General features: G+C 36.7%; 1 protein-coding gene across 13 annotated transcripts in view; it reads left to right on the top strand.

The window, feature by feature from the left end:
* LOC126876727 (neurobeachin) overlaps window positions 1-16,765 on the top strand; it is a 412,554-nt gene that overhangs the window by 260,635 nt on the left and 135,154 nt on the right. For all 13 annotated transcript variants that reach the window (XM_050639624.1, XM_050639622.1, XM_050639619.1 and 10 more), the window contains exon 2: window positions 5,922-6,026. In XM_050639624.1, coding sequence (XP_050495581.1) covers window positions 5,922-6,026 — 105 coding nt within the window. The remainder of the gene's footprint in view (window positions 1-5,921; window positions 6,027-16,765) is intronic.

The raw sequence follows: 16,765 nt of genomic DNA, 5'->3' as shown, positions 1-16,765 counted from the left end.
CTATCAATATAAACAGAGCGAAACGAAAAAATGTGGTTTTATTTTACGAGTAAAAAGGAGTCGCTGAAACAAATAGCGAGCCAATTGATGTGGCTTACTGGATAGGCGAAAGGAGAACGAAAAATGCGAATACAGAGAGGGAAAAGGAACGAAAAGAAAGAGAAACGATGACAACAGGCTGCCCCCGCTGAAATTCTGTTTGCAAATGTTCCGTCGAAATAACCTCTGGCGTATAGTCCCGCGGAGAATTTACTTTGGCGGGACGAGGGGTTTCCAGCTATAGAAAAAATTGCTGCTGAAGGTCGATCGAATCGAACCGGATCGAGGAATTATACGGGTAAACCATTTTACTCGACGTGTAACTGGTGGTCTTCTTTTATAGTACGTTATCAGAAAGGATTTAAAGGAAGAATTGAAAATAGGGAAAGTAGGAAATAAAAAATAGAATTTATAATATCAATCACGTACGAGTTAAAAGAAATTTAAAAACAAATGTAGGTGTCCTTACCTTTCTATTTCATTACTAATTATTTAACATTTTTAATGTGTTTATAATTTATTTTTATTAATAACCGTTTTAATATATTTGTTTAATTTTTAAAAAACGCCAAATCTGTTCGTTTTGTAAATAATTTTTACACTTATCCACGCTTTTGATTTTCTAGTTGACCGTCGATTATTATCTTAACTTGGACCAATTACAATTATATGCATAACAAATATTATAACAAGCGATAGTGAACACCCTTCGATAAATTCAACGAGCTCAATCACACACGCTTATTCCTATAAAATCCAGAATTGCTTACCACAATAACCAGAACGTCACGCACCACAAATTCAAACTACCGTCCGAACTATGCTTCCCGACATTAATTCTCTATAGAATTGACATCCTCAAATACGCTTTCAGATCTTTGCGTCAACGTTAACACTCTATCCGCTCAAAATATCATTCGGCTATCTGATCGCCAAGCGTGATAGTTTACAATGTCATTAAATCGTCATTGTATAAAAAGGATTCTTCGAAACAAGGATGAACTACTTAAAGAAATATCCATATAAATGAAATAGAAATTGTTTTTCAAAATCATCTGTACCAGACAGAAGCCAAGAGATTAGAAAGATTTCCCATTTAAACAATCCAATATGCATATTCCAAAGAGTATCAGCAATTCTCAGAAACTGATCCAAGTTTTAACCACTTCGAGGAGAAAAGAAACAACGAAATTCGATTGTAAGGTTCTTTCGATAGTTTTTTTTAACAACGTACTCAAAAGCGTTGACAGACTCGACGCGATTTCGTGAGAGTAAACGAAAGCTGTTGTTTTTGTATCACGATTACAACACTGCAAAAGAAGAAAAAGAAGAAGAAGAAGAAGAGAGAGAGAGAGAAGTCCCCCTCGACATAATACATTCTTAAGAGGCAATTGAAAACCTTTCAAACCGTGCAAACAAGCCTCTGCGAGGGCCTGCGCGTTAACTCGATCAAGATCTTTCACGTGTGAACAGCGTGAACTGGACGAGTCCTTTGGGAACCCAACCGAATATCGTCGAATATATTATCCTGTAACCAGACAAGTCCGCGAACAGCCATCGATTCTCCGACAGAAAATTTACCCGCTCTGGCGAAACGCGGCCGCTAGCTCAGTTTGTAATAAATTATGCCTCGGTAACGTAGCGGAGAACATTCGAAATTAGCTATCGGCTTTCAATAACGACGCGTTATTAACTAAAGTTGGAATAGTTTCACCTAACAATTACATGGTAGGCACTCGCAGTTTGCAGCTGGTTAAGGAAGAGAGTTATAGTATGTACATAGCAGCTGAGAGATTTAACATTTGAAGTTTAGATACCTTTGCTGAGAAATAGGTTGGCTACTTTCCTTAGCTTAGGGTGAAAAGTATTGATCTAGAAGTTGTTTTTAACTAAAAAAAAATAATAACTTTTAAGAATATATATTTACGTATCACAGATCGCGTATTTGCACACGTTAGTTACAATATTAATAATATTGTAATTACAAACTCCAGTAGTAATCCATAGTCCAATTATTTATAATATTTACTTGTATATATATACTAAATTATTATATATATAATAGATTCTTAACTATACTACAAAATAAATTACTAAAATCCACGTGTAACATTTCGGAATCTTCAACGTTCATCCCGCGATTTAACCATTCGCTTATCTGAGCGTTCATCCTCATATCCAAATCCAAGAGGACCATTTACTGTATCACTAGTTGATAATTTGTGCCGTATATCGATTCTCCAGTGAAACACAATCGGCACAGTCATCCCGTTGTTCTTATTAGAATTATATCTCGTGGTTCGCGAAATGAGCAAGCCTACTGTTTTCGTTGCCGAATAAGCAAATTTGGCACGTACCGGGAGGCTCGTTGACCGTTTTCCACTGACAGAAACATAGAAGGTGTAAAAGCCAGTGGTGTCCAATTAGCGGTCGGCAATGCTGACCGGCCCTAATTCACCGAATCCCATTCTACCTTCCGTTGAACGCCCATTTTCCCACGAGTTAGTGTGCGGATGCGGTCAAATACGCTTCCAGTCCGCGTACTATCGCGCGGAATCGGACAATAGCCGAAAATCATAAGTCACGCGAGTCTATATATTTCTTTTCTCTTCTTTCGATTTTGTTGCATGGTTCAACAGAGAAAGAGAGAAAGAGAGAGAAAGAGTAGTTTATTACAGCAAGCGATCCTTTGGTGTGGTGTGTAGACGCGTTGTTTATGGAAATTTCGCTGGCGAGTATTTGCGTAGAAAAACAATTCAATCGATCGAGACTCTGTTTGTTCTGACGCAATCAATTTGATGGGATGCGTTACCATCGAGTGTTGGACCCGGTACGTAGCAGTTGGAACTTTATTTTAAAGAGAGAAATATCTCGTTTGAAGCGACACGGTGTTAAGGATAGAAACGATATTTTTTCTTTATTTGAAATTGTTATCGGCTTGAGAAGGGTTGAAGATAATTTGTCGGGAGTTTCTTTTTCACGGAGACTATGTCTACCCTTTATTGGCGTAACAAAGTTTATTGCTTTAAAACTCCTATCAATCTCTTTTAGATACTAACTCCGATTACTTGTACCGACATATTTGTCACAGCTGATCGAAAATTGTTTTTGTTGTTCAAACTTGAGATGGAAAAATGGATAGACATGTTTAAACGCCTTTTTAGTAAATAGTGATCCTAATTTTGTTTATTAGTACATTCGATTCGAAAAATCTTCTATTGAAGGGTACTATTGACTAAATGATGAATTTCTCGTTGTGTTACTTCTTTCAAAGTTACTACTGTTCAAACAGAAACAGCCTTTATAATTCCATCCACCACAAAAGAGGGCTCAAACTATGCCCTGAAATTGTACTTCGCCTCGTCAAATACTTGGCAAAATCTCGTTTCATCTCGCACATATCAGCAGCATTTTGGCAAACGGTAGAGATCGATATTTCTGGTAACCCTCCTATTTTTCAACGACCTACTAGCATCCCCTTTGATACCAACACTCAGAATTTCAACGAAAGACGCGGATTGTCTGGAAAGATAGCCACGGCGTCGAACGTGAAATCGTCGTAGCGTGGCACTCGTGACAACAACCTCTGGCTTCTTGCCGCGAAATTTATTTTTCTCGGAGGTCGCTCGTGAACGACGACTACGTGACAGTCAAGACAGCAGAGGGAAAACCGTGTGGCAATAACCCCTTCGCGTTTCAAACGAATCGCCCGCAGAACGAGGGTCAATGCCTAACCCTTATTGCGCTCGTCTCTCGTGCGCGATCTTGAGAATTTCATAAAAAGAAATGTTTTTCGCCCGAATGTTTATGTAGCTCAAGGAATTCGCTCGAATAGGATTGAACGTGGTAATGGAAAATGGGTTGACAAATGGAAATCGACGATAACGATATTGCATTTTTCAACAGTCGAAAACAGAAGGTGAATCAGAGATACAGGGCAGTTATGATAATATCATTAGAAGTTATTTATCGAAGAAGCAATGCAGTTTGTTTTTATCAAAGTTTGAAGGTACGATCATAAAAGTACCAAAAATTTGGCCATTCGCTATTAATTCGTTGTAACATTTTCCGTCATTACTAGATTATGTACGTTTATAGCGCAAAACTGTGTAGGATATCCATTATATGTAAAAATATATAAAATTTCCAAAAAAATTCCCCTTACAATATTTAGTAAGTAAAACAGATCTCTGAGTAGATTCTATTTCTTTAATAATGGTTATAAAATATTTTAAACGCTCTCTGCTGGTTTTCAAATTTTAAGCTACTTTTTTCCAATTTCATACAGATCAGCGTGTTATTCGTGAATTTTTAGAAACTTCGGATCGTAAAAAGTGCTCGTGACCGCGTCTCGTCCACGTAGATATAAGCAATTCATGACCGATTCATCAGGGCTAGTGTTTGGTAGAAGGCACGACAGGGAATAGCGAAGGAAGAGATACTCCACCGGAAATTACGCTCTCCCCATGGAGACAGAGCTTCCGGTTCGGCTGTACATAAGCCATCTCTCTGTAAGAAGACACCAGGAACACAAGTGCACACATATAGGTAGCTTCATAAACTCATAGCCTCGAATTTCCAACGATTCATTATCGCTCCTCTGTGCGATATATAAGAGAAGGTTAGGTAGCATCGAATGCATTTTTGTGGTCTACGATTTAATTTGCTATAGAATTTAAACAGTAGTAGTAGCATCAATGAAAAATAAGTGTCTTTGTAAGTTTAATGTAGATAATTCAATCGTTATGACAATATTCAGTGTCCACGAACAATTATTAAATCATTAAAATCTTGTTGTAACATTGCAAAAATGTTCAGTTCATGTAATATTCAGTTTAATTAATAATATTAATCTTGATACTACCTTATTATGGGAATGAAGAAGTAAAAATTCGATAATAGTTTGTCTCAGATTCTATAGGATGGTAGAATAAAAATAGGGTGGACAAGGGCTATCAATTAAGCCGACTGATCTCTCGTCTGTCCTATTGGCATCTCAGAATCGGCATGGTTAATCTCTCGATCTGTCTAATACGAGGGCGTTAAATGAGCTTCCACAGTGCTTCCGTATCCCTTGTATCTATAGGCAACGATACGTACATAATTCACGCGAAAGCCCGAAATCTTTGCTCATACTACATATAATAAGTTGTCTACCATACCAGCTTATAATTTATTATTTCATATTTTTATTTTAATCTTATGCTTTCAACAGCTTGTTCGAAGTTGTTTTCTTTCTTTTGAAGCTCATATTTAAATCCACGCTGCATGTTGTTTCTGTCGAAAATATTTTCTCCGAAGTCCATCGTATTTTATGTCTTTTGGTATCGATAAGTCATCGTTCCTCCCGACCAATGAGAAAACTCATAAATTTTTTGCACACGAACGACGTGAATGTTTCACGACTGGAAATTCATTGCCAGTGCACGCTCGTTTACTAAATGTGTTGGACCTTCCCGTCGGAAATGTGTATACGGATGTTATATGGCCAAACGCAGTTCGATTCGACAGGCATTACCTCTTTTGCTGCGAGTTTAAATGGATGGGAGGAGGCAAAGTAGCATAAATTCAAACGAAATCGATTTAAATGGAAACATCCCTTGAAATTATGGATGGATAGAGGAATAGACTTCAGGGTAATGGGATCGTCAAATTTGTTGCGATTGATTTTCATTAAATATTGGTTTCAATCTGAGCAAAAATATATTTGAATTAAAAAAGCTAAAATTAGAGTTACGATATTAAGAGGTTCGATAGATATTATTTTAGAAAGAAACATGATTTTTCTGTGCGAAATCTATACTCTACTCGATGAAGGTCTGAAATATGATAGAACATATTGAAACACGCTTCTAATAACGATTTGTTTGTTCTGATTACAGCTGGTGGGAGGCGAATTCGACATGGAACTCAACTTCGTAATTCAGGACGCACAGAATATCAGGCACATGCTGGAACTGCTCGATCATTGCCCGCCCAATCTCCAGGTAAGCATTGGGCGTAACGTTCGCCTCGATCAAACTAATTATCCAAGGGGCTGGGGTGTTATACCACGCCACAAATTTGATTCTACGAAGGAACACACGATCACTGCGATCAATACGTCAAACTTGCTCGTAATTAATTTCTTGCTCGCCCGCTAATATGTAGACCATTTCTTTGTCCCCTAAGAATCCTAATTTTCTCGTGGTTTAAATATTGAAAATGGATAAAAGACACAAAAATAAATCGAAGACGTAGAATAAAATTTTTCTATTCAATCCCGTTAAATCTACCAAAAAATGTAAAATTTACGTAAAGATCCTAATCACGTTCAGGAAAGTTACAGACCGATAAACTGCGTGCTATATCATGATATACCTTTTTCTCAAACTCGCGGTTGGAAAAAAGGGGAAGTTCAAAACTCTGAACGCGCTTGACGGGAAAAAAGAATTGAAATCCATTACGTCGCAAATTTCGTTCGAGGGAGGAAACGAATGCGCAGAACGCAAATTTTTTTTTTTCACCCACCGTGAAGCCACGGGAATTTATCAACCTCGTCGACGTCGCTTGCATTGCTGTCTCGATTCAGACACGTTACCAGTTTCAAATCGTTACCAGTTTTCTTCCGTGATGGAGAAAAATGGAACTCGCGAAATAGTGATATGATTTGCTGCACGAAAATTGGTATGATTCTATTCGTTACAAACGGTTGCAAATTAATCAAGATCAGACACCAATCGTTTCGAACTGTTTTATTATTCTTTTACTTGTTATAAAAAATATACGACAGTTCGTGCAATTATTCGAAAACTTGTAGAACCTTCTTATAAATATATTATGTGTTATGTATAGAAAATGTTGAAATTTAATAAAAATTTTTGTCGTGTCTGTATACGCTGCTAATGAAATTTCAAAATATTTTATGTAATACATACGATATACAAAATCTTTTCTGTGTTAAGCGTTCAAATACTTTCGTGAGCCCCGTATATACAGAAGGCATAGAATTAACTGTGTAAAATATATACGTACAAAAAGTGAAACCATCAGTTAGTCCACGCAAAACAATGCTCGTCCATAACACACGATGCAAGAAATATCGTTCTCGTTCGAGTTGGGCGTGCAAGAAACGTCGAACTGCTACGTCGCGCCGTTTTCTTCGCAACGTCGATGCATCACGTGTCGAAAACGGTAGTCGTGAAAAACGCAGCACTATTACGGGGCTTCGAAGTCGTTGCATTCCGTCTCGTTAAGGGAGCCATCAGAACGACGAGATACAGGCATAAGGATAAGAAAGTTTCGTAAGTAATAGCCGGTGCTCGGCCGCCGCGTCAAGCGAAGAAAAAGCCATTTACTCTTTCCACCGACGCGACGAGTTGTTAAACTTGCGCGAGCTGCTTGCGTCGTGGCGAGAAACTTTCGATGTAAAAGTAAATAGAAATTTAAACTGTGTACACGGAATAAGTTATAAGAGCCTTGTTCTACCGTTTCTCGCGTCCTTTGATCATAACAGAGGAAAACGTTGTTGTACGGTTCTGAACTTAACAATAGAATCTAATTTGTCGCTTCATTGATGCAAGTTTCACAAACGAACAATTTGCCTCCCATTGTTTTCATCAGTTTTATATACACGTATTGTTATATCATAATCTAATATTTAACCAGTCTGACAAGATGGAATGTATTAAACTGTAGGAACTTTTATTGTTATGTCCGGTGACTCTCTATACAAACTAAGCTCCACGCCGCAGATAAGATGGTTGCTAGATATCCACACACCCTCATTGCGATAATAATCTTAAGGACCCACCATAAATCTTGACATTTTCATAATTAAGGTCCTTCAGATCAAACAAGTATCTTCTTACTTCAAGTGTTCTTTAAATTTATTGTCTACTCCGGAAAGGTACGATGTCTCCCGCTACCAACTTTTTCTCGGGGGCGGCTAGAACCCTTCCTTGTCCACCAACTTTTTCTTATCCGAACAGAAGCAATAATTATTGCCTTCACTTTCCTAGCCAAAATTGCCATCAACAAATCCAATGGTCCCGTGCGCCAGACACACCCATCAATAGCTTTCCTCCGCCACAGCATCGTCACCGAACTTCATTGGTTTTCCATCTTTAGATCAGTCAACATCTATCTTCGGTTTTTCATGCGTTGGCCAGTCAATGTCTTGACTGGTTTATCAGCCTTAGTTCAGTCATCTGTTTAGCTTATATCTATACACACCGAGCGTAACTGTCTATGTCTACAAAGTTGTTGGAATAAAGTGTATATTATAACCTGTCACTTCAGTGTTATAATCAGTTCAACCATCTCTATTATCCTAATCGAAATAGGGGATCGATCATTTCGTGGCATCGATTATCTAATCGTAAAGAGAATTTACGACTCCTGTTGTTCGCGATCGCGTCTCTCTGCGAACGGTCGAACATTTATTTTTGTGGAAATTCCGTAAATTTTTTGAATCTAAGTGGAAGAAATAGTATCGAAAAAGATATTAAACAAATTTTTGAAATTCTCTTCTATAACCATAATGTTGAAAAACAGAAACCGATAACTTAAATTGATTGGAAAGAATCGTAAATGAGATGTTGCGTTCGCGCGACGAATAAAGATGCAAATGTAATGGGAAGTTGATTAATTGGATAATGTAAGTCGAGTGATTAATTTGTTAACCAGAAAACACGTTTTTAAATATTGTAACTTGGATAAAAACAAGGATGGTTTAATTTCAATGCAAGTTAAATCGGAAAGTGAGAACAGCTCCTACTTTTATATTCCATTTCCAAACATATCCCAAGTTCTTTCATTAACGTATGCAATTGAATAATGCTCCCTTTTGCATCATTTGACACGCTTTGGCATTTCAATTTACATAATCGAATAATCGATAACCAGAATATCAGTTTCCATATAATTTGTACATGGTCGCTTAGGTAATTGACGTCCTACAGTACATTAACCGTAGAGTATGTGTATCTTTTAATATCTACGAGGTTACGTTCGTTTTGCTCATCTTCGCGAAATCTTTAATTATTTTGAACATGAAAAAGGTTATAAAACAGACATGTTTCTCGTTTTATCCATCTACGTGTTAACATCAGGGTACTCCAGAATGAATTATACATCTCAATATTTTTATTAACTGAAAATGAGATACGAAACGAACAGGGCATGTAGAAATAAAACAATATACCATCGTGATCAATATATTATGTAATTTCAATGTTATTAAAAGAGAATATAGAATTATTGAAAACAAAGAGGTACCACAGGATACGAATGAAAATCAGTTGTTTGAAACATCGAAAATAGAATGGCAGAAAATATTAAAAGTTATTCAGTAAAATAATAATTCACAAGAAACAATTCTCAAATTAAAATGTTACCTGTAGCAAATTCGATCATGTCTTTGATATCATTTCAGTTGCGCCCAAAATAATTTTTATATCGTCGCAACTATAGAGAACTGTCAAGTGATCCGCTTTAAGTAGTACATCTTATAACATAAAATAGTAATAACTAGAAATAATGATCAAAGCTGCGATATATTTATTCTAAGGCAATTTAGTAAAATTCAATATTTTACTCGTTGTTCGCGATTGATAATAAGCGAATCATCGAGAAATGTGTATTAACGGAGGATAATAGCTCAGTAATACGAATCTACGGTGTGAATTCGCCGTATCATCTTGACAGAATTGCCTGTGGCTGATATAATCTGTTGGGGATCGGTTTCTGGTGTCCTCAGAATCCGGTTCGAGCACGTTCCTGAAATGTTAATACTGTTAAGGGAGTTTCCTCGTTGATGTCTCCAGCTGTACAATGCCAGTTCTCTACATATGAGTGTCTTATATGTACGTATATGTATAGGAAATGTCCTGAGAAATACATATGCATGTACATAAATACACGTACATAGAAGGCTCCAGTCATTGAAATCTAAGCCAGGCACGATAGAGTATGCAACGTGTTACTTCAACGAACGTTTCGTGTATTCTTGTTGTCGGAATAATTGAAGGAGCACTTGATTTGTAAATCTAGCTTTTTGTAAATGATTTTTTGTAGAGAATATGTAGCATAGTATGGGAATAATTGAAGATTTCCGATATTTATGACTTGTGTGAAAAGAATGTTCTTCCTCTTTAGATTTCTGTAAGAAAATACAGAAAAGAAGATTTAAAAGGTTAGGAAAATATTTGGAGAAGCGTAGAAAAGTGTTCAAGTATCAAAAGAGTTTCGTACTGTATCAAACCAAAGTAAATTAGTGTTCATATCTGTACTATTAATTTCGAAGCGATGAAATTTAATAGGAGGTTTAATATTGGTATGATTAAGCAAGTAAATTTCAATGTTGATCTGGTGTACATAGAAACTTTCAAAGTTCCTCTGTTTATCCACTTCAGTCCCTTTTCCAACGTTGAATTTGGAAATAGAAGCAAACGGCTATATGCGAATATTTATTCTTTGAGTCCTACAAACAAACTGACAATAACCAGCGGCGAAACCTTTAAACGAGATCAATAGAAACCAAATTGAACTTCCCGGTACAAAGACCAACCAACAATAAACCGTTTCCGTCCTTGCGCGACTAGCTTGTACTTGAATATCAAGACGAAGAGAAATAACGTTTCAATAATTTCCATCGGAGGTTTTCTCGGCTGGGGTCTTTGTACCAATTTACAGTCAACTGTTATTCACCTCGGAGGCAGAGGTTGACGTTCCTCGAAAGATACCAACTAGATTGAGAAATGCACAATTAAATGCCGACTATGTTTCTTCGTTATTTACCGTGGTAACCTCGTTGCAACGCGGTAAGATCTACAAAGAGGCAATTAAAATGAATGAAACATCGGGTTACGGACTTGAAAGGTACCAGTCAGAGACAAGAAAATGTTGCTGCTCTGTAAAGCCGGTAAAATCAACGAAAACAACAGAAATATTGAATCTTTTCATTAAGCAACGTGCTAGTAATCCGGTAGAATTCCAATCGAATTTGCTGTGTCCATTATCGCATGGTTGAAGGTTCAAAGGCGCGAATCCCTGTAACCGTACGCGACTCGTTATAGAACCTATTCACAGCAGAGTTTTAACATGCATTGCCATTACGCTTTATACCACGTTACGATATAACGAACACGATTCGAAATTTTCTTGTATTAGATTTTCTTCTTTTTCGTTCATCGCTGTTGAACAGCATGGTTGAGATACGTTTTGGAATTGAAGTTTTTAAAGTTCGTTTTAAATTACATTACTTATGTATGCATGTGTTTTGATGTTTACCAACCTGGATGTATTTGCAAGAGAAATTTAGTTAATATGCATATGACAATACATAGCAAATGATAATTAAATTGTGAATCTTGTGGTATATTGAGATATTAACGTATTTAGTTACCAGCGTAATTCGAATATTCTTTAGAAATTTTCAAACACATATTTATATTCATACGGTCAAGTTCAAATCTAAATATTTAAATAAAAATTCAAATTTTCAAATTTAAATTACAGCGAATTACCATTTCTCTAACATGATTTATGACAACTGAATACTGAACAGAGTTAATTATACGATAGCCAACCTGTTAATTTCATACTTCGGTAAAGTAACATTTCGTATGCAGGAACCTATCACTGCACTTGAAATCCGAATAAAATCATATCGGCGGACGATTGTTACTGTAGGTGCTAGCTCGGTGATCTCAATTAATTACCAGGTCTGGCAACGTTGATACAGCTGGTGGTTAACCGTATTCCGGAGGAAGTACTTCAGATACAACCATTTACCGGTGTCGTATCGATGAAATGTAAATTTGGATAACTGCTTGCAAACGTCATTCATGTCGGTGCAATCTGCACACCGAGCCGTCTATCTCATGCATATGCCTCTGGCAGACTGCGCTATCGCTTTCTCCTGCTATATTCGCTTTTAAGGAATAAATGCGACCCGTGTTTACAAGTCAAGGGACACCGAGGTCGTATTCGTGTAGCGAATTTGCAAGTAAATATCGGACACGCAAATTTCGCAAGTTATGACATGGGTTATGATACCCCAAGAGTCGCGTAAACTGTTTATGAGTGGATCGTAGTTTTATAAGTGGTATCATAGTCGCAATATAGCCGTAAATTATATTCCTAATATACATCTAAAGTATTTAAAATAGCAGTGATGTATTTTCTAATCTAAAAATAAAATTGGATAATGAATTATTCATTAGACATGTAGATAGTAATAACGTGACTATTTTTAAATATTTAATGTCTGTCAGCGTATACATCTTTAATATTAATCTAGCCATGGTAAAACCTGATTTTAATATTAATTTAATCTTCATGTTGCAAAACCGTGAATACCTTCTTTATAGAAATTTCACCAGCTACGATTTACTTTTCCGATAATTCGGTAAACTATGAACTATACCTACTTCAGTGCAAGCTCGGAACCATTTGTCAAGGTGCAAATTACCAGTTAAGTCAGACAAATCGCGACAATGGGAAAACGCAGTCGCGCGGAATAACCGGAAGGCAAGGTATATGCAATCAGTCCGGACTGACGCCGACGCAATCTCGAAGAACAGCAAAAATCTCTTCCTCTCCTTCTCTCTCTCTCTCTCTCTCTGTGTGTGTGTGTGTTTTCTAAAAGTGATTGCGAGCAAATTTATACGACAATTATACAATTGGACATCGGTAAACTGTTAAATCCGTTCTAGACAAAGAAACGTTTGAGTTTGAGTCACACTATGCGCTCTTTGTCCGAACAGTTTGACGTAGATGGTTGCACCGAGACAGATTTAACAAGTTCTTCACGGGATTGCGAAGTCAATGAATAACACTCGCGTTTCGCGAACTATAATGATATAACGACATAACTCGGATATCGCGGGATTACCGGATGACGCTAGCTTTCATAAATTTCAGCCTGAATTATGGACATAACAATTCCATTCTGCCATGACAGTTGAGCATCGAAAACACGTATACAGCTAGTCGGACATAAATTTGGATTAATTTCGTGATAGATCAACGAGATGGGGAGATGAGATAGTTCGGGATAATATGTTTGGTGTTTTAAATAAACAAGTAAATGTTAAAATTCACGGGAAAATCGTGTAACACTGATCAAAGTATGGCCCGAATTTGATCGTGCATTAATATGGAATATCGCGTGCATTTTAGCATTATGACAGCAAATACAATTATGCAAACCGAATTCTATTCCGTAAATAATGAATAATGTATAGAGTATAATAAGTATAACAGTTATAACAAAGTAAATTGAATGCGTAAAAATATTAGAAAGTACAATAAAATGAGGTATAGACAACAGTATAAGAATCGCCTAAATTCTAAAATTAAAGGATATTTACTACAGGTAAAATTTAATTAGTCAAAATCCTTCATACGTACAGATACAATTTTATATAACAATAATAATAATATTTTTTCCAAACACCTATGATATTTGTAAAGAATCATACATTTTATGTTATGCGTTTGATAGAGGATTTGTAATTTTTATGTCTTTAATATTTATTCGCATATTCAAAAATGTAAAAAACTATTGAATAAATAATATATCTTTCACGTGCATATACTAACTTTTAATTTCTGTTGCATACCGACAGCATGTTGCTTTGAAAGAGGAAAGCATATTGCAATGAAAAAGGGAAGAAAAAATGGAGATGAGAAGCAGAGGGGAGGATTTACGTTTCATCGAATAACCATTTATCAGAATTTCGAGCTAGACTAACAAAATACAGACGCGGCCTGTAACGCGTTACACAAATCTGCAATGTTGCGGCGCTGTTGAAATTGGACGATCTCCAAACGCTTCCAAACAGCGAAATAAATATGGACGACGTATGAAGTTGCCAGATAAAATTTCCCGATGAATTATTACGCGATCGTGTAAATAATCGGTGGAAATCAAATTGGACAAATAAAATTCGTATGAAATCTATAAAAAATTCGACCGTACATGGTTTATCGTTTATAGAGAAAATATTTCTTAAAAAAAGATACCTGAGTGACGTTTGATTTTTTTAGAAACATAAGATGATCTACTACCATAATATCTTTTGCGGTCAACATTCTTTTAGAATCGGCAAACTACGAAAATTCGTTTTCACTAACAATTTATTCAACGTCAATAAACTTTAGCGCATGAAATTAATAACGCACAAATAATTCAGCATTCATGGTAAACAACGAAACAACCATTGAACACAATCGTTCGTATGACAGGATAGAATCGATCGAATTACTCCTGCAAATTTCTGCAATGAAGAAACTAACGTATTCGCAGCCACGTCCGATCGTGGGATACGCAGGTGTACGCGCATGCAAATGAAGATCTGTTCCGAAATGAAACGTCGAAGATAAAATCTGTTAGCGTGAAAACGGAGTAACAACACGATTCAACAAAGATTGAAAACCTTATCTTCCACGCGATGCATTAATTTTGGTTTGTAAATTATGTTCTATCGAATGCAACGTGCATTTCATTTACTCCAGCGATAAATTAATAGTACGAGAGTTTAGTTGGACGCCACTTCGATCGCTGGACAGACACGTCGAACATTGTCAATTCAGTGGTGAGAATGCTATGTATCCTACGGTCTGTCAGTATTGCAGTGAGCCATGCTGTCGTTAATCTCTGCCCTCTATTTTCCATTTCGAATCCTACGTCGATCGATATCCTAAATTTACCGTAAACAGCTTTGGCGTCAAAATGTCCAACGAATTTAATTTTAAATTTTATTTTTAATTCGAACGATATTCCAACTCTGCGAATTTAATATAAAAATTCAAAGCATTCTGAATAAAAAATTTGAATATTGAACAGATCACATGAAATTCTATAACTGTGATATAAAATACCAGATTTAAATGATTTTTGCCCTAAGAAATTCAATATAGACGGACGTCGATTCAAGAGAATCGATATATCATTCTTGATTTAGGAGACTCGATAGTGACACCTTTCTGGACTCGAAGTAATAGATACAAACGATCTTGGATTCGACACATCAATCTAAACCCAAGGGATCTAATACAGACTACCACAGAGCCAAGAAACTTAATTTAGATCAGTGCTGGTCCCCGGGATTTGGTGTGGATGACCTGGATTCTTGGACGTACGTAGTATATACGCCACCTCAAGGTCCAAGGATCGAGATCGATTCGTTTAGATGTTCAGTAGACTGTCCAGTTTCCTCCAACGTTATTTGTACGGAGTTCCTTCGGTGAAAGTAAGGCTGCCAGCATCGTGTCCCTTTGAGTTAGGGTCACTTGTATCGCTTGTGTCACGTATTATTTGTCCCAACCCCTTTGAGTCAGAATTGACTGTTCTCCATGCCACTCTTTGAGTCAGGATTATCTATCTTTGATCCGAACTTGACTACGTTGGTCTCCTTTGATCTGGAGCCGTCTTTAGTAATTCGTTTTGACGCAGAGTTGCAGATCTAGCGCTGCCTTTGAACCAAGCTACCGTTATCCTTCTCTTGTTTCATCTATGACTGCTTTTGTTAACTTCTTTCAATCTAGAATTATCTATGTTAGACTCTTCCGATTCGAGATCACCTTCCCTCAGTCATTCTAATCCAAACTCGGGTGTGAGAGGTTTCTGTAATACAAAAGTATCCTTTTACGCTATCTTTTTGATTTCAAATTATTTATACCAGATCTTTTCCACTGAAGTTTTTTAAATCGAACGAGAAGATTGGCAGTAACAAACCTTTTATTATCGTAACACTTTCATAGTGTGATCGTTTGATACAATTTCTTGATTTTTAAATATCCAATATGTACAACGAATATCTAATGTCAGAGTTTTATCGAATATAGCTTTTTAAATAAATTTGTATGCTTAAAAGGTAAATCAATTGGTATTAGAAAGTTTCAAAATTGCATATTCATATTAATTTAATCTTTCCCATTTGGCAAATCTCAAATGCATTCTACCGCAGAATGCTACAACGCAATCTACTTTCCAAGCCACAAGTGGTCAAATCCCTTCACTCTGCCACTTCGCCATAACTCTGCCAAGACATTACAACAAATAATCCATGACCTAGTACCAAAGATAACGAACATTCGAGACCGCGAAACTTCACCCAAGTTCGTTACAAAGTCATTAATCATACAATTTAACAGATGTTGGAGGCGCTTTCAACCCTATATCCTGCATGCACGCCAACGGTACAAAATATTTTACGTGGGCCTGTTAATACCACGCGTCGTCAGCATTATTCGGCCGTATAATGCGAAGCGAGTATAAACAAGCATACATATACTACAAGTTAATACCGCGCTACAGAAGTGAAGCTGAAAGCGCAAACGCGTTTACGAAACGTCGGGTCAAGTTTAATGACTCAACTTCGCTGCGTTTCTCTCAGAAACACGATGAAACATGGATGTTTCCAGTCAACAGGATTCGCCGCGCATCACCGGAAGCAGCGAAACTCCAAGGCTCGTTGCCAGCTTGTGAGCTTTCTAAGCATAGCTATACATTACCATTGTTTTCTTTTCACATTTACTTAATGAATATGTTTGTGTAATTTTTGCGATGATTATGACGCAATCGTTTTTATTCGTCGGATTTCAGAGAGCCTCTTATAGAAATCTTATGGAATGAATGCATATTTGAATGTGTCTACCGGTATTTGTATGCATGACAAAATGAGTCGTGAAATATGAAAAGATTCGTATAATTATTGTGAAGCTTCGATGAATGACA

The sequence above is a fragment of the Bombus huntii genome, chromosome 2 (genome assembly GCF_024542735.1).
Source record: "Bombus huntii isolate Logan2020A chromosome 2, iyBomHunt1.1, whole genome shotgun sequence".
Taxonomy (NCBI): domain Eukaryota; kingdom Metazoa; phylum Arthropoda; class Insecta; order Hymenoptera; family Apidae; genus Bombus; species Bombus huntii.
The sequence above is the reverse complement of the archived record's forward strand: the minus strand, read 5'-3'. Positions and strand labels throughout refer to the sequence as shown.